This window comes from Lepidochelys kempii, chromosome 26, assembly GCF_965140265.1.
Source record: "Lepidochelys kempii isolate rLepKem1 chromosome 26, rLepKem1.hap2, whole genome shotgun sequence".
NCBI lineage: Eukaryota > Metazoa > Chordata > Testudines > Cheloniidae > Lepidochelys > Lepidochelys kempii.
In genome coordinates, this window is record NC_133281.1 from 11,224,434 (window position 1) to 11,238,038 (window position 13,605).

The 13,605-nt window shown below is 45.7% G+C and overlaps 1 protein-coding gene across 13 annotated transcripts in view; it reads right to left on the bottom strand.

Annotated features, from left to right (window-relative positions):
• The window catches only part of AAK1 (AP2 associated kinase 1), a 126,158-nt gene extending 112,795 nt beyond the window's left edge, over positions 1–13,363 (bottom strand). For 11 of the 13 annotated variants that reach the window (XM_073325207.1, XM_073325204.1, XM_073325205.1 and 8 more), the window contains exons 1-2: positions 13,179–13,363; positions 12,576–12,922 (exon numbers count right to left, since the gene is read on the bottom strand). In XM_073325207.1, the coding sequence (XP_073181308.1) occupies positions 12,576–12,738 (163 nt within the window). In that variant the 5' untranslated portion in view covers positions 12,739–12,922; positions 13,179–13,363. Of the gene's footprint in view, positions 1–12,575; positions 12,923–13,126 lie in introns of those variants that run through there. The other 2 variants (XM_073325203.1, XM_073325208.1) reach the window with 2 other exon arrangements.
• Positions 13,364–13,605: the final 242 nt, after the last annotated feature.

Consider the following 13,605-nt stretch of genomic DNA (forward strand, 5'->3'; position numbering starts at 1 on the left):
ATTTCTGAAGCTGACCCCAATAAAAAGGGAGTGTTAAGGTGCTCTTTGATATTGAAGGTAAATGCTCACGTCTCTATGGGAACAGGGAAAGAGGGTGCTGCTGTTAAAACACAGAACCATGGTTTGGTAGGTCTGGGGTCATTTCCCAGCTCATCAGACTACCTGTGTGATTTAAGCAAGTCACTTCATCTCTAGGTCTCAGTTCCTCATCTGTGAAACAGGGTGAATAATCCTTCCTTTCTCCTATCCTTCCTCTGTCATCTATTTAGACTGCAAACTCTTGGGGGTAGGAACTGTCTGACCATGTGTTTATACAGGGCATAGCACAATGGAGCAATAGTGTTGGCTGGGGCTTTTAGATGCCACCATAAAAGCAATAACAACCAACTGGGTATTGGCTTGGATGGAAAAATATTGAAACTAAAGAGGAAAGCATTAGAAGCCACAAGGGGGGACTCAACCGTGAGCCAAAATTTCCTCCCTGCCAGCAGCTCCTGTGCTGCACACATGCATCCCTACCACCTGAAGCTGGTCCAGCGTCCAAGTGACCCCCATCACTCTTCTGACAGCTGCTCTTCCCAACCAGGACAACCAACATCCCTCATCTGAATACTACCTGGTCTATGTTGTTCACAGTCAGAAGAAAACCTTAAAATGCACCCAATAAATGATTGGAGACTGATTAGACCTTGCCAACTCTGATCATGCTCACGTACTTAAGTCTGAGCCACCCCTCCATTCTGCCTGGCTTGGGCATACAAACATTCAGTGCTCCTGTGGAGCAAGGTTTCACAGCCCATTTGTAGCCAGAGAGGGATTCTGAAAGCCTAGTAGGCAAAGCCCTTGGAAATACCACCTTCCAGAGATCTCAGAGTGCTTACCAGGCATCAGCTATGCTTCACAAGCCACCCTTGAGGAAGGCAAGTATTGGTTATGCCCATTTTACAGTGTGGCAGTTGGGGTCCGAGTGCCTGATGTACAGACATCAGGCAACATTGGCTGGAATGCCTCGATCCTACAACACATTTTCAACACCTTACAGCAGGGCCAGGCCTTGTACAAGTATCCTTTGCGACTCCTAGGTGGTCTTGGGCTCACACCTGGTGCAGTCTATGCTGACTGCTTGTGGCCACCAAGGGGAGCATTCTGTCTACACCAATCCAGCTGATGCTCCCATAATGCAGTGCGTCAGAGAACCTGCTCCAAGAAGCAGGACTTTGGGGGGGCAGGGAGTGCAGCAGCCATTCTCAATTTCTGTTGTCTTTCATTTTTCTGCTGCTTCATGAATAGAACAAGGTGGAGCAGCAGAGCTGGAGAAGCTGTGGGAAACCATCTTCACCTAGAATGGGTGGGGTCCCACAGCAATCAGTTCTGGGTGCCACGTTTCAGGAAAGATGTGGACAAAATTGGAGAAAGTCCAGAGGAGAGGAGAGCAACAAAAACGACCAAAGGGCTAGAAAACATGACCTATGAGGGAAGATGGAAAAAATTGGGTTTGTTTAGTCTGGAGAAGAGAAGACTGAGGGCGGACGTGATAACAGTTTTCAAGTACATAAAAAGGTTGTTACTTTTTTTTTCCCCTCCCTCCTCCTTGTGTTATTGTCCTATCCTCAGAGGTTAAGGAGAAGCAGCAATGGGCTTAAATTGCAGCAAGGTTTAGGTTGGACATTAGGAAAAACCACCGACAGTTAGGAAGTTAAGCACCGGAATAAAATTGCCTAGGGAGGTGGGGGAATCTCCATCATTGGAGATTTTTAAGGTTAGACAAAGACGTGCCAGAGATGGTCTAGATAATACTTAGTCCTGCCTTGAGTGTGGGGGACTGGATGAGAGGACCTCTCAAGGCTATAAAACACGTTACCCAATAGCATTTGCAGATACATCTATGATATTTACGTGACACCTGTTACCATGGAATCTGACAACATCACAACCTTCAATATATGTATCCTCAACACCTGCATAAATTAGGCAAATACGATCATTTTACAGATCAAGAACTGAGGCACAGAGAGACTAAAGTGACTTATCAGGGAGCCTGTGGCAGAGCAGGGAACTGAAGCCCAGGCTAATCTCCTAACCACTAAGCCATCCTTCCTCTCTTTCGCCCACCCTTTGCCGGTTTGGATCAATGGTTCTCAAAACTTATTTGGTCACACGCTGGTTCTGTGGGTCTGTGGTAGTTTATGCCCCACCAGCACATATACCGACATTAAAAAAAAAAAAACCACCATGAAACTCACTAATTATTAAAACAGTAAGGCAGTAATTCAAATGGAGCCAACAATCCATTGTAATAGGAGCAAAAGCAGAACTGCAATTGTGATCAATGCTCACTATTAAACATGCACACAGTGTCATAGCAAACAGATTAACATACAGATGTCAACAACTTTGTACAAGAGAAATCTGTCAAAATGCACAGTGCCAGCTGAGAACCTTGTGTCTGGAGAAATCAGTTTTGCTAGTTATTCATTACTGCATACAAGTCCGCGTCTTTCCCCCCCCACCTCCCCTCCGCGCCTGCCCACCCACCTTCTCATGCCCCTTCAGAATACATTCCGCATCCTCCCAGCGTGAGAACCTCTGGTTTAGATCATAGCTCTTTGGGACATGTCTGGTGTTTTACAATGTACTTCCCTACTAAAGATGCAGATAGGCCCCTAGTGGGATTTTCAAGAGCACCTAACTCTTATTGACTTCAGTGGAATTTAGGCACTTACGTGCTGTTGAAATCTCATGAAGCATCTTTAGGCAGCTAAATACATCTAAAATGATGGCCCCTGGTGACTAGCACAAGATCACACAGAGTCTGCAAGGGAGTGGGAAACTGGACCCGGATGTCCCAAACTAGTACCTTAATCATTAAGTCATCCTACCTACTTTCTGCCTGCCTCAATCCCCTCCTATTCTCTCCTGTAAGAAGTGTTTTTTCCTTAACCCCCCCCAAGAAGAAAGGCAAGCATGTGCCTCTGACTCATTTGTACCTACATACAGCAGTGCTGGGTATTTCTGTCTGTATTTATCTATGTATCATGAGCGTTTCTGACTCTTTTACAGATCACTCATAACAGTTTCATGAGCAGTTTGCAGAACTCCAAGGGTTGAATTTCAAACAAGACTTCCCTACATCTCACATGGAACCAGCCAAAATGGTCTTCATGCAATTGCTGCCTAATTCACAAGGTTACAATAGAGTTAAGACCACAATTTTAAAAACAAAATCACAACTCATGAGTCAACAGCAGCCACAAGTATATTTAGTGACTAGGCAAGATTTCCCACAGATCCATTTTATTCCATTGTGGCAGTGATTACATTTTGGAAATAGTATCTTAAGAGGGCTTTCTGCTTTCAAATCACTTTACAAACGGTCAGTAACACATCCTTAAGATATGCCTGAGAAGGGAAGTATAAGTTATCCCCATTTTACAAGTGGCAGAGTGGTGAAGGAACATATCCATGTTTCTGCAGAGAATTAGATCCATAGCCAAACGGCAGGAATTCAGGTGGTAAATTCCACAAACAAGTGCTACAAGCATAGAGCAACAGGCTTACAGGTCTATTGCTGACATCAGGACAGAGGCATGCAAACATTAAGGGTCTTGTTAATGGAGTTTCTTTTGGACCGTGTTTTCCTGGGAAGAGGGAGAGGGGAAAAAAAAATCAGTAGATTTAGCTATGTCTTAGCATTTGGGGATGAGTGGCAGCATAATAATTTCAGAGAACCTTCCATGTAAAATAGCAAAGTCCCTGGTGGATTTTATGAAGTCCCTGGCACTTGTCCCTTTATGGGGTCAAAATTCTGCTTGGGGTTGTGTGTTTTGTTTTGGTTTTTTTTTTGATTGGCAGAGATAGTGGAGTAGAAGGGGATGTCAGTGTTAGGAGTGTCATTCTTATGATGGAAGTTCAAATGATTTCCTAAGTGTAACAGAGGCCCATTGGTGCCACCCGGCAAAGGGGTCACTGCTTAATGTCAGCAACTCCTAACATGCCTGACAAACTCGCTACACCCAACACACTGCTGTCATAGTATTTATCTATAAAGAATGTCATGTGAGATCTTAAATGAAAACTAGGATTACACGGACCCTCATAGTTGCATGATGGATGTACGGATGATATTTGTGTCTATGTCCCAAGCAGAGCTGACGAACAGACAGGAGATTATTTCCATTTGACAGAAACACACACCATTTAAGCATTATAAGCCAACACAATGGTAGCCAAGTCTGCATATGGAGTAAAGAGAGGGATGAGAAGACACTGAAGACCGTCTCTGGGGTCATCCTGTCTCTAGGGTGCAAAGAAAAAAAAATACCCAATGACCAAGGACACCTTATCCTGCACCTAGGGAGTAATCCAGCAGCGTGATTACACGTGTGAAAATGGGATCTCAACCAGGGTTCGATTGAAAGCGCGGTCGAGGACATTTGTGTAAGATAGATTTCTTTAGACAAGGGCTTAGCCTGTTCAAGTTAATCATGCACAATAAAATGTGTATGATTCCTTTTGTTTTCTATGTAACCTATTGTTCTTATCCTTACGCACTCTCAATCTTTGTAAAACTTACGATTGCTTCACTGTAACTATGCCAGTGTTATGTTGGTATAAAAGGACCTGATCCTGAGTTGTACCAGTCAAACTGTGTTTACGCTGCTCCTTCAGGGACAGCTTAGCTGGTCATTTCTGCCAGTGACAGGGTTCTGGATACTACAGAGGGAACATGCAAGGAACTCAGGGGCGGGTATGTGCCTATTACTAGCCTGGAACTGAGAATGCGAGGCCATATCTGTGTGGCCAGATGCTGTCGGTTTCAGAGAGCTCAGCTACTGCAGACACAAACAAGACTGCTTTATGCAAAGGGCAAGTAGCGCTGAGGTTCCTCAGAGCCCTGGGTACTCCTGGGGAGAGTGTCATACTAACTATTTCAAAAGTTCCAGCATGGCAGTCTTCTATTTGGCCCTCACCATTGGGTCACTCTTGTTCCTGTAGCTTGAGTTTTGGCCAGTATAAACTTAAAAAACTGGGGCCGCTAGTCTCTTGGCTACAGAAATTACACGGGTCACCAGGCAAGAAGATCACAATGGTCTTCTATGGCCTTATATGAATCAAGTCCCTCTGAACAGCAATCCTAATTACTTTGGAGTTAGTGCCCTATCCAAGGCTACCTGCATCAAAACAGTTGGTCTGACCAGCTCCATCCAAATAGAAATTATAACCTCTGGCTTTAAGTATACTGGTCTATATTTAAAACCACACACACCAAGAAAGGAGACTCCATCTCCCCAGCCACCTTTCCTCAGCATAAGACCAGATTCAAACACTGAAGCCCACGTAGATGGGAGTACAAAGGATGAGGAGCTCTCAGCTGCTGCTTTTCACCTACATGCTCATTCTCATCACCGGTACTTAATTTGTTCTTCAAAATGATTTGATTGAAGCCAGCTTCTGAAGAGCATATTATTCCAGAGGAGTTTTAACCCATTACTGTTACAGTAAAGAGGGTTTCGGCCCAAGGTCAGCAGGAGGCTCTGCTCCTGCAAGATATGCCAGTGACTTCCACATCATAGTCTGCAGAATATGGAGACACAGGAGAACTACTGAAGGAGGATGGTCTTGTGGAGAAGGCCCTGGACTAGGACTTGAGACCCAGCTTTGATTCCTGACTTGACCATTGACTCCATGTGCAACCTTAGGGATGTTGCTTCATCTGCTTGTTGGGGGGGATAATACCCCCCACCTCACAGGTGTGTAAGGAGGAGGAGTTTAATATTCCTGCAGTGCTCAGATACTGTAGCGATAAGGAGCACATATAGAGTCCCATCTCAACGGAGAGTTGCATAGGCCTGCTCCTGGTTTCCAGCTGTAAATTGAAGACAGCTACTAATCTGATTAATACTTCATCTAGAGGCAACTACTGTGCTGGCCACAGGAGAGGGTAGACTGCAAGGAGGAAGTCTGAGAACCCCAGAGATGTGCCAGAGTCTCCTGGGGTCAACAGGTTTCCCCTTCGATCTTGCCAATGCTTCCCTGTCAGTATCATAAGCAAGAACCTACCACCTCATTAGCTGTACTAGTGTCGTATTATTCTTCCTTTCGCCACCCCCAAAACAAGTGCAGTAGCCAATCCCAGACTCAAAAGATAAATAGGTTTCTTACACATCTGAAAGATCTGTCCCCACCCAGCAATGAGTTCATGCTACACTGGTCAAGTTATTTATTCTATTACCTTCCATTATTAGCAAAGGCTTAGTTCGAATCAGTACTTGGGCTTAAATAACCTCTTTCAAAGATATCCAAGCTCATTACTAATATTAATTATGCCTCAACACCCATATGGGCAGGCAAGCATCGTTAGACCTCACCGATCCATCTGCGAAATGAGGCCGAATGGTTAGCCAACTACCCCAAAGCATTGCAGTGAATCAGCAGCTGGGAAGAGAACTTGAATTTCTGATTTGCAGTCTGCCTGCTAAATCATGTGTATCCCTTCCAGTTGGCAATTCCATTCAAGAGCTGGAAAGGGGCTTGTCAGAGGGAGGTTCTACTTTCAGGTTACGTTAAGCGAAGAAAAACTGTGCCATGCTCGAAGACCATGCAGGACCTTATCTAAAGCCAATGGGAGTCTTCCCATTGACTTCAGTGGGCTCTGGGGTCAGGCCTCCCACTCTGTACAGTTGAGCCAGAGTTAAAGGGGACCGGAAAAACCACACTTAACATAGACCCAGTTTCCAGCCCCGATGCTACTATAGTGCACCTGAGCAGTCTGGAACCCCTCATTAGCCGGAGATGAATACAGTGGCATGTCTGGAATGTGGCAGCCCTGCATACATGCTAAGCCAGATTCCAAATCCAGCCAGCCTTCATGGTAAGACTGCCCCCACCCACTTCGGTTTTGTTTGAAGGATATTAACGTTATGAGGGCAGTCTGTCCTACTCAGGTTAAAAGGGCAACTTAGGACAGTCACAGCTCAGCAATGGGACACGCAGTCTTGTTTGTAGGTTGCCATGTCCAACCCAGCCCAGCTCCACTGGATCCTAAAGCAGTTCTGTTGGCTGGTCTATGGCATGTGGAGTTTCTGGTCTTCAGTCCGGTCCAGGTGTCTGCACCAGAGTCCTCTCTCATCCCAGGGAGGGGAATATCTCGCATCCTCGTAAATGGTGGAGGCCAAGAACTGAATGGGCTGGGATGCTGTGCCACCTTGCCCACAGAAGGTGTCTTCCCCAACGAGGAAGGGGTACACTGTTGTGGCTGGGGTGGGGAGGCTTGCCTTGCCACTACTTGCTCTAATTACCTATTGAATAGGCCCAGTGCATTTACTATGTTTAAAAAAAAAAGTGAACAGTACAGAGTTTAAGCGTAGAAGTCTCTGGTTATCAGGGAATAACTTACAGGATTATCCAGGGGTGCAAAGTTTGGTTTAAGATCAGATGGTGTAAGGAGTACATAATCTGCAATATCCCCGATTGGTGGTAAAAATTTAACAGGTCAAAATACAGACATTGAGATAGGAGGGTATGTTGTTCATATAATGGCTCTGTTCAGGTGTGGAGTATGATGAGTGGCTACGATGAGGAGGATGGATTGACCGACCCTCATTTGGTGAGATTTAACATTCAGTGAGTATATTACCTAACACCCAATAGCCCCAACTACAACCTGGATTCTACTTTGTTAGGTACTATATAAACACCATGGGGCAGGGGAGAGAGCATTTCAGTCTCCAGGGCTGTCAAGCACCTTTCCACGAGCACTGTGCACAGAAAAAAAAAAAGCTTGTTTAGAACATCTTCTGCACTTCAGTCCATTAGCATCTTCCCTAACACCCTGATTATATCTAGGGACTGCGAGTATGCACCAGTGGCCACAGCAAGTTGTGCTAAAAGCAAAGAAACACTTAGGCGCTTGTGAAATTCATCCAACAAGCCACTTGAGATTCCCCAGGCTCCTGGAGTTACATAGGCTCAGCATGAAGGAACTATCTCGTTAAGAACGTGCTGTGTGTCACAAGCTTCTCGCTCAGGATATCAAAGTTCAAAAGGCTGCTGGCTAGAACGTGGACCAGCCAGTGCCCCATCCACACTGCTCCTATACAAAGACAGGCATGTTCCCCATTTCAAGTAGATAAAGGGATTAGTGTGCAACCCAAAAACATCCATGTTCAGCTTGTTCTGAACACCAGATGTTTGGTACAAAGCAACCCATAGAGGCCAACAAATAGTCTCAACCAGAAATAGTTGGGCTTTACTTTGATTCCTGCTCAAGTCTTCAAAAACTTCATCCAAGCTGGGTTGGCTGAACTGCGTAAGTGGGATCTATGCTACTAGCACAATGGTACCTGAGAAGTTACAAAGCTCATCACCTTTAAAATCTCTATAGAGAAGAGCAACAAAATAGCCTTTTGCAGGGTTGGTTTTGCTAAGATCTAGCAAAATACAAAGCCCGCACTCCATTGTTGCAACAGCACATTTCCATACGTATTATATTCCATATTGCTGAAAGTTAGGATCTACACCTTGGTGAGGAAAATCTTTCTAGTTAATATCATACACGCTCACCAGAAGTGGCTGCAAAATTTGAGTGAAGAGCCCAAAAAACTGTTAAGCCAACTCCTCCGAGTTACACGTTTCTACAAAAATCAGCATCAGAAAGCTAAATAAATGAACACGTAGAAGTTTTTAAAAAGCAGATGTACATAGAACGGGAAGAAATGTTGCCTCTGACTACAAGCAGCCAAAGACAAGTGGGACGTTAGCTATGACGACATGAGCCTACCAATATGCACACACGTCTTTGGCCAAATTCAGCCCTCCGTTACACCCATGTAGTTTCTGGGGTTACACGGCGGTAACAGCACAGAACACGGCCCTTGGTAACTTAAGCCATTAGATACAAGCAGGACACTCATGCACTCTAAGGCACAAGACGCACCGACATATGAACTCCTTTGCAAGTCTCCGTTACTCCCTTTAAACTAGGTTTCTACCATCCCAACCCTCTCCCATCACAGCCACATCCCCATCCCCATTGCTTCTAGCTCCAGTCTTCTCAGAAGCAGAGATGAAGAACTGCACTCAATTCTACTGTCCTTTTTTTGGAAACAGGATACTCATGGGACTCATTAGCCGTCATTTGTGATACATCCAGGGAGAAATTCTGGCTTCAGGAACATCAGTAGCAAAACTCTCATTGCCTTTAGGAGAGACATTCTGACCCCCTTGATTTTAAAGCAGGCCTTGAAGGGTTCCAAAAAAAAAAAAAACAAAAAAAAAACAAAAAAAAAACAAACAAAAAAAAAACAACCCACCAAAAAAAACCACAGCATTAGCTTTCTGGAGTACCTAACTCTCTGTAAACTTTGGTGGAGAAAGTCTCTTCAAAAACTGGGCCCAACCCCACAATTGGATTAAAGAAAGATGGCTGTTCATAGAGGGAGGGTTGCCAACCCTCCAGGATTGCTCTGGAGTCCCCAGGAATTAAAGATTAATCTTAATTAAGGTTAGGTCATGTGAAGAAGCCTCCAGAAATACGTCCAACCAAAATTGGTAAACCTATTCATAGAGTGACTGAACAAGTCAGCCTTTAAATTCACTTTAACCACAGAATAGAGAGGTATCTGTATTAGTACTCTACCATCATCCTCCAAGTTCCTCACCCCATCTACCTTATTCCCAAATTTCTAAGAAAAATCAGACTTTTTGTTGCAGGAAAACAAGAGTCCAAACATAATTTGTATCTGGAAAGGAACACACATTTTTATGGATGTTCGGGGAGGGAGGGGAGAAATCCACCTTAGGGCAAGGGGGAGAAATAGTGTTTGGAAATATCTGCCATTGGGTGCATTCCAAAGTACTGGCTCTTCCTGGGTTCCTTTATGAGCCAGGGATAAGTCATACTCAGCAGAGTTTGTTCAGCAGGATCCAGAGGGGGCAACTAAAAGTCCCACTAGGCGGAGGGAAGGCTCCTGCCACTTGAATTCCAACAGTGCTGGTTAAACTAGTTCCTCGAGTTTGCAAGGCACGTATATATACACACATGCTCTCTTCATTATTTCAGACTACAGTTCTTCAGTCACTTTTGCAAAAATTCCATCTTGCTTCTGACTTTCTATGCCTTGTGCCACCCCACCAACTTGGCATCCTTAGTTAAGCAATGGGTAGGGAAGGCTGTATTTTTACCCAGCCAACATCTTAGTTCACCTCCACCTAATGGGTTTCTTCCTCTAGCAGAGGAGGATGAGGCTTCTGGGCTCAGCCTTTCAAAATTGCCAAGCAAGCACACACACCCAGAATCATATGGGTGCAAGCAAGGTTTTCCATCCGAGATGGATCCAGATTGCACCAGCTCAAGGCCCGGGTTGCCAGGCTGCTCTCCAGATCCCTATCGCTGCCAATGCAACTCGCTTCCTTAACACCCCTGATTGAGCATTGCAGTGGCACATTGAATGCAATGCCAGCCGGCAGGCAAAATGTGAAGCTGCAGTATGTTTGATCTACACTGCCTCCCATGTGACCCAGATTTCCTCTGCTTATGGAGGGTGATCTCCTCTATTCCCCCATTGCAGCATGATCTCACGGGCCTTCGCTAAGCCACTAGCCCCATTAAGTGGGCTGGTGAACAACACGGCCTTTAAGACAAGCACCAAGTAGGAGATGCTCTCAGCATCCTTAGGGATTTTTGATCAGTTGTAGCAATCGGCCCGTTTGAGGGAAGGGACCCAGGCACCAGCATCCAAGAGAAGAACTGACTTAACTCCTCTCACATCCCGGTAGCTTTGCTCCAAGGCATGCATCCTACCGATTTTGCAGGCTTAGCTGTGCCCTGTTTACTTGGGCAAGCAAGTCGATGGCAGACTCGGGACCAGGAGTCAAACACTGGGTCCCAGTCCCCTCCCTAACCACTAAGCCATGTTTAGAACCCAGGAGTCCTTAAATCCAGGCCTTGCTCTCAGCACAGACACTCACAAAGGAGCTCCAGAGCTATCAGGATAGGATTTCCCCCTTGCCATGCTTTCTCCCTCCATCCCAGCCCTCTTAACTGTGGGCTACAGCACAGATTAACTGAAATGCATATAATACGACTTATGAGGGCTGATCACGAGAGGTCCCAGAATCATGGAAGCTTTCTTTGGGCTGCTATCAGTATCCCGGGTAGGACTTGCCAGCAGCGATTATTCATCAGTAAAGAAGTCTATTTCTTCCCTGTGTTACAGGGATGAGGCCAGAGAGCAAGTTTTAGGCAGTGTGTGTAATGACAGCAGGATCAGGTGGTAATTAGCCCAGTACCCGGGCTCCCACTGCAAACAGGGCCTTAAAGAAATAGGCCAATATACAGTCCGTATATTTAAAGTCAGTGCCTCACCAAGCAAGAGCAAAAATCACCATTGCCACCAGTTTGTGGGCTGTTCTGGATACATTTTGGCCTCCTCCCTATCTCAGGGTCAATGGCGTGCCCGCACCACAATCAGCCTTTCAGTCACCCTCAGGTAGGAAGCTACAGATCAACCAGGACTTGAAAAGGTCATTAGAAAGATTTCCAAGACACCACAGTGAAGAAAAGGAGGGAAGGGGGAGTGGGAAGACAGGACCTAGGGAAATACGCTGTCCCTTCCAGCTGGCATAGCCCTCCCCCCTCCCAGTTCTTAGACACCAGCTTCCTTCTCCCTATTAAGCTTGTTTAACTCAATGCCTTTGCAGAACCCCATACAATTAACAAAAAACACTGCTCTGATTGAAAATTCAGAGGCTTTTGTGCCAAGAATGGCCTATGAGTAGGTCTAGTGGAAGACAGCATTATTCTGAAGGTCGAGGGTAAGGTTATTAGTGAGAAACATTCAGAAGGTTCTGTTAGTGCCTTAGCATATGACACGCAACATTCTAGTTACGCCAGCAGAGCTCCAGATCAAATAATAGTGATAATTTACACACACACACACCCCCCACCAGCTTTCTACATTGCAAGCACTTTACATCCAGTTTAGAGACACCTTTAGGATTCCAAACCCTTCCTGTTAGGTTTTTCCCCCCCCTTTTAAAAAACACTTTACAACCCAAACATGTAATCTGGATTCCAGTGTTCTTTGCAGTAGCCCCACATCCGTAGACAATCCCATACCCCAACCAGCGGTTTGCCCTACTTGGTCTGTAAAATAGACACTACAAACAGAAAGAGAATTTCCTACAAAGGTAGGAAAGGAGGAATCTGACTGAAGGAAGTTAGAGGAAAGACCATTGCTTTCATTGTTTATTGGTGGAGAGCTCCTCCACTATAATGTGCCATGATTTTTGTTTTTAAAGCATTCCAAGTTGAAAGCTGGGAAAAACCCAATCCCTGCTGTTTTTATGGTCTCCTTTTGGATTTCTAAAAGGAATCGGTATTACCCCCAATTGATTTACATATCTGAAAAACTGAAAAGCTGTCTGCTGTAGATGCCATCAAATCATAAACCCCTCCGGGGGATGAAATCTTGGAGGGGGGGTGGGATGGGTGATTAAAGAAAGGCCAGAGCCTCTCTGTTCGTAGTAAATGGAACAGCTTTCTAAAAGGAAAAATAAAGACAGTGCAATCCTACCTTCAGCCAGCACTTCATCCACCGTCACCTGGTATCTCCCAATATGGAACACCCTGCCGATGTACCCACTCCCTGCCACCGTGTTACTGCTGCTTCCTCCACTGGTACCAGAGCCAGGGCCAGAACCGCCCTGCTCTCGACGAGAGTCAAAAAACTTCTTCATCTCTCCGGAGATATAATTCTATTACGATTAAAGGTGATGTTATTTTTCAAGGTCCAATTTCCCCCCACCTTCTTGATTCCAGCCAATAAAAATAATCCACTCCTAGTGGTGATTTGTTTGAAGTAGGGCAGATGCCTTTTTCCCCCCCCCCGCTCCTGGCAGGCAGAGCTGGTCAGATTTAGACCTGTAAAGGAGCACAGAAAAACAAAGAGGGACAAACGATTACAAACACTTTGCAAATAATCAGGGAAAAAAAATAAACAAAACATACCCCTTGTCAGATCTTCCCCCCCCCCCATTCCCCTCAATATAAACTCACAAAATCTTGCCCTTCATCACCCAGCCCCCAAAAGCATTGCAAGCAGTTGATTACAGAAGGAGGATGTACCTCTTCCTGGGCAGCTAATGATTCCATGTAAACCCCCCCCTCACACACACACCTAGGAGCCAAAGGGGCGGCTGTCGCTAGCAGCTAAGCCCCAGCGTTACCACGGCTGCAGCCTCTCTGCCGGCCCTGGGTGGAACATGGTTATAAGGTAACATTGCCACTTAAAGGAGGCGAACAGCAGCTGATAACCAGAGACCATTACAGGGCTGATCTGACTCCAATCACCCCCCCCCCACCCCCGCCTCCTCCCGCTCCATCCAACCAGGAAATGAACTGTCACAGGAAGTCCCTGCTTCAATAAAGGTGGGTGGAGTGGGGAGATGGTGCATGGGTGATTTCCCATCCTTCTCCCCAAAGCTGTTCTTTTTAACCCCTTCAGGCCCAGCCTTATTCCCTCCCGCCTCCACAGTAGATTTCAGCTGGGCAAAAGGCTGGTTGGGAGGAAAGGGGGCTGGGGGTGGTGCCGAGCCCAAATTAAA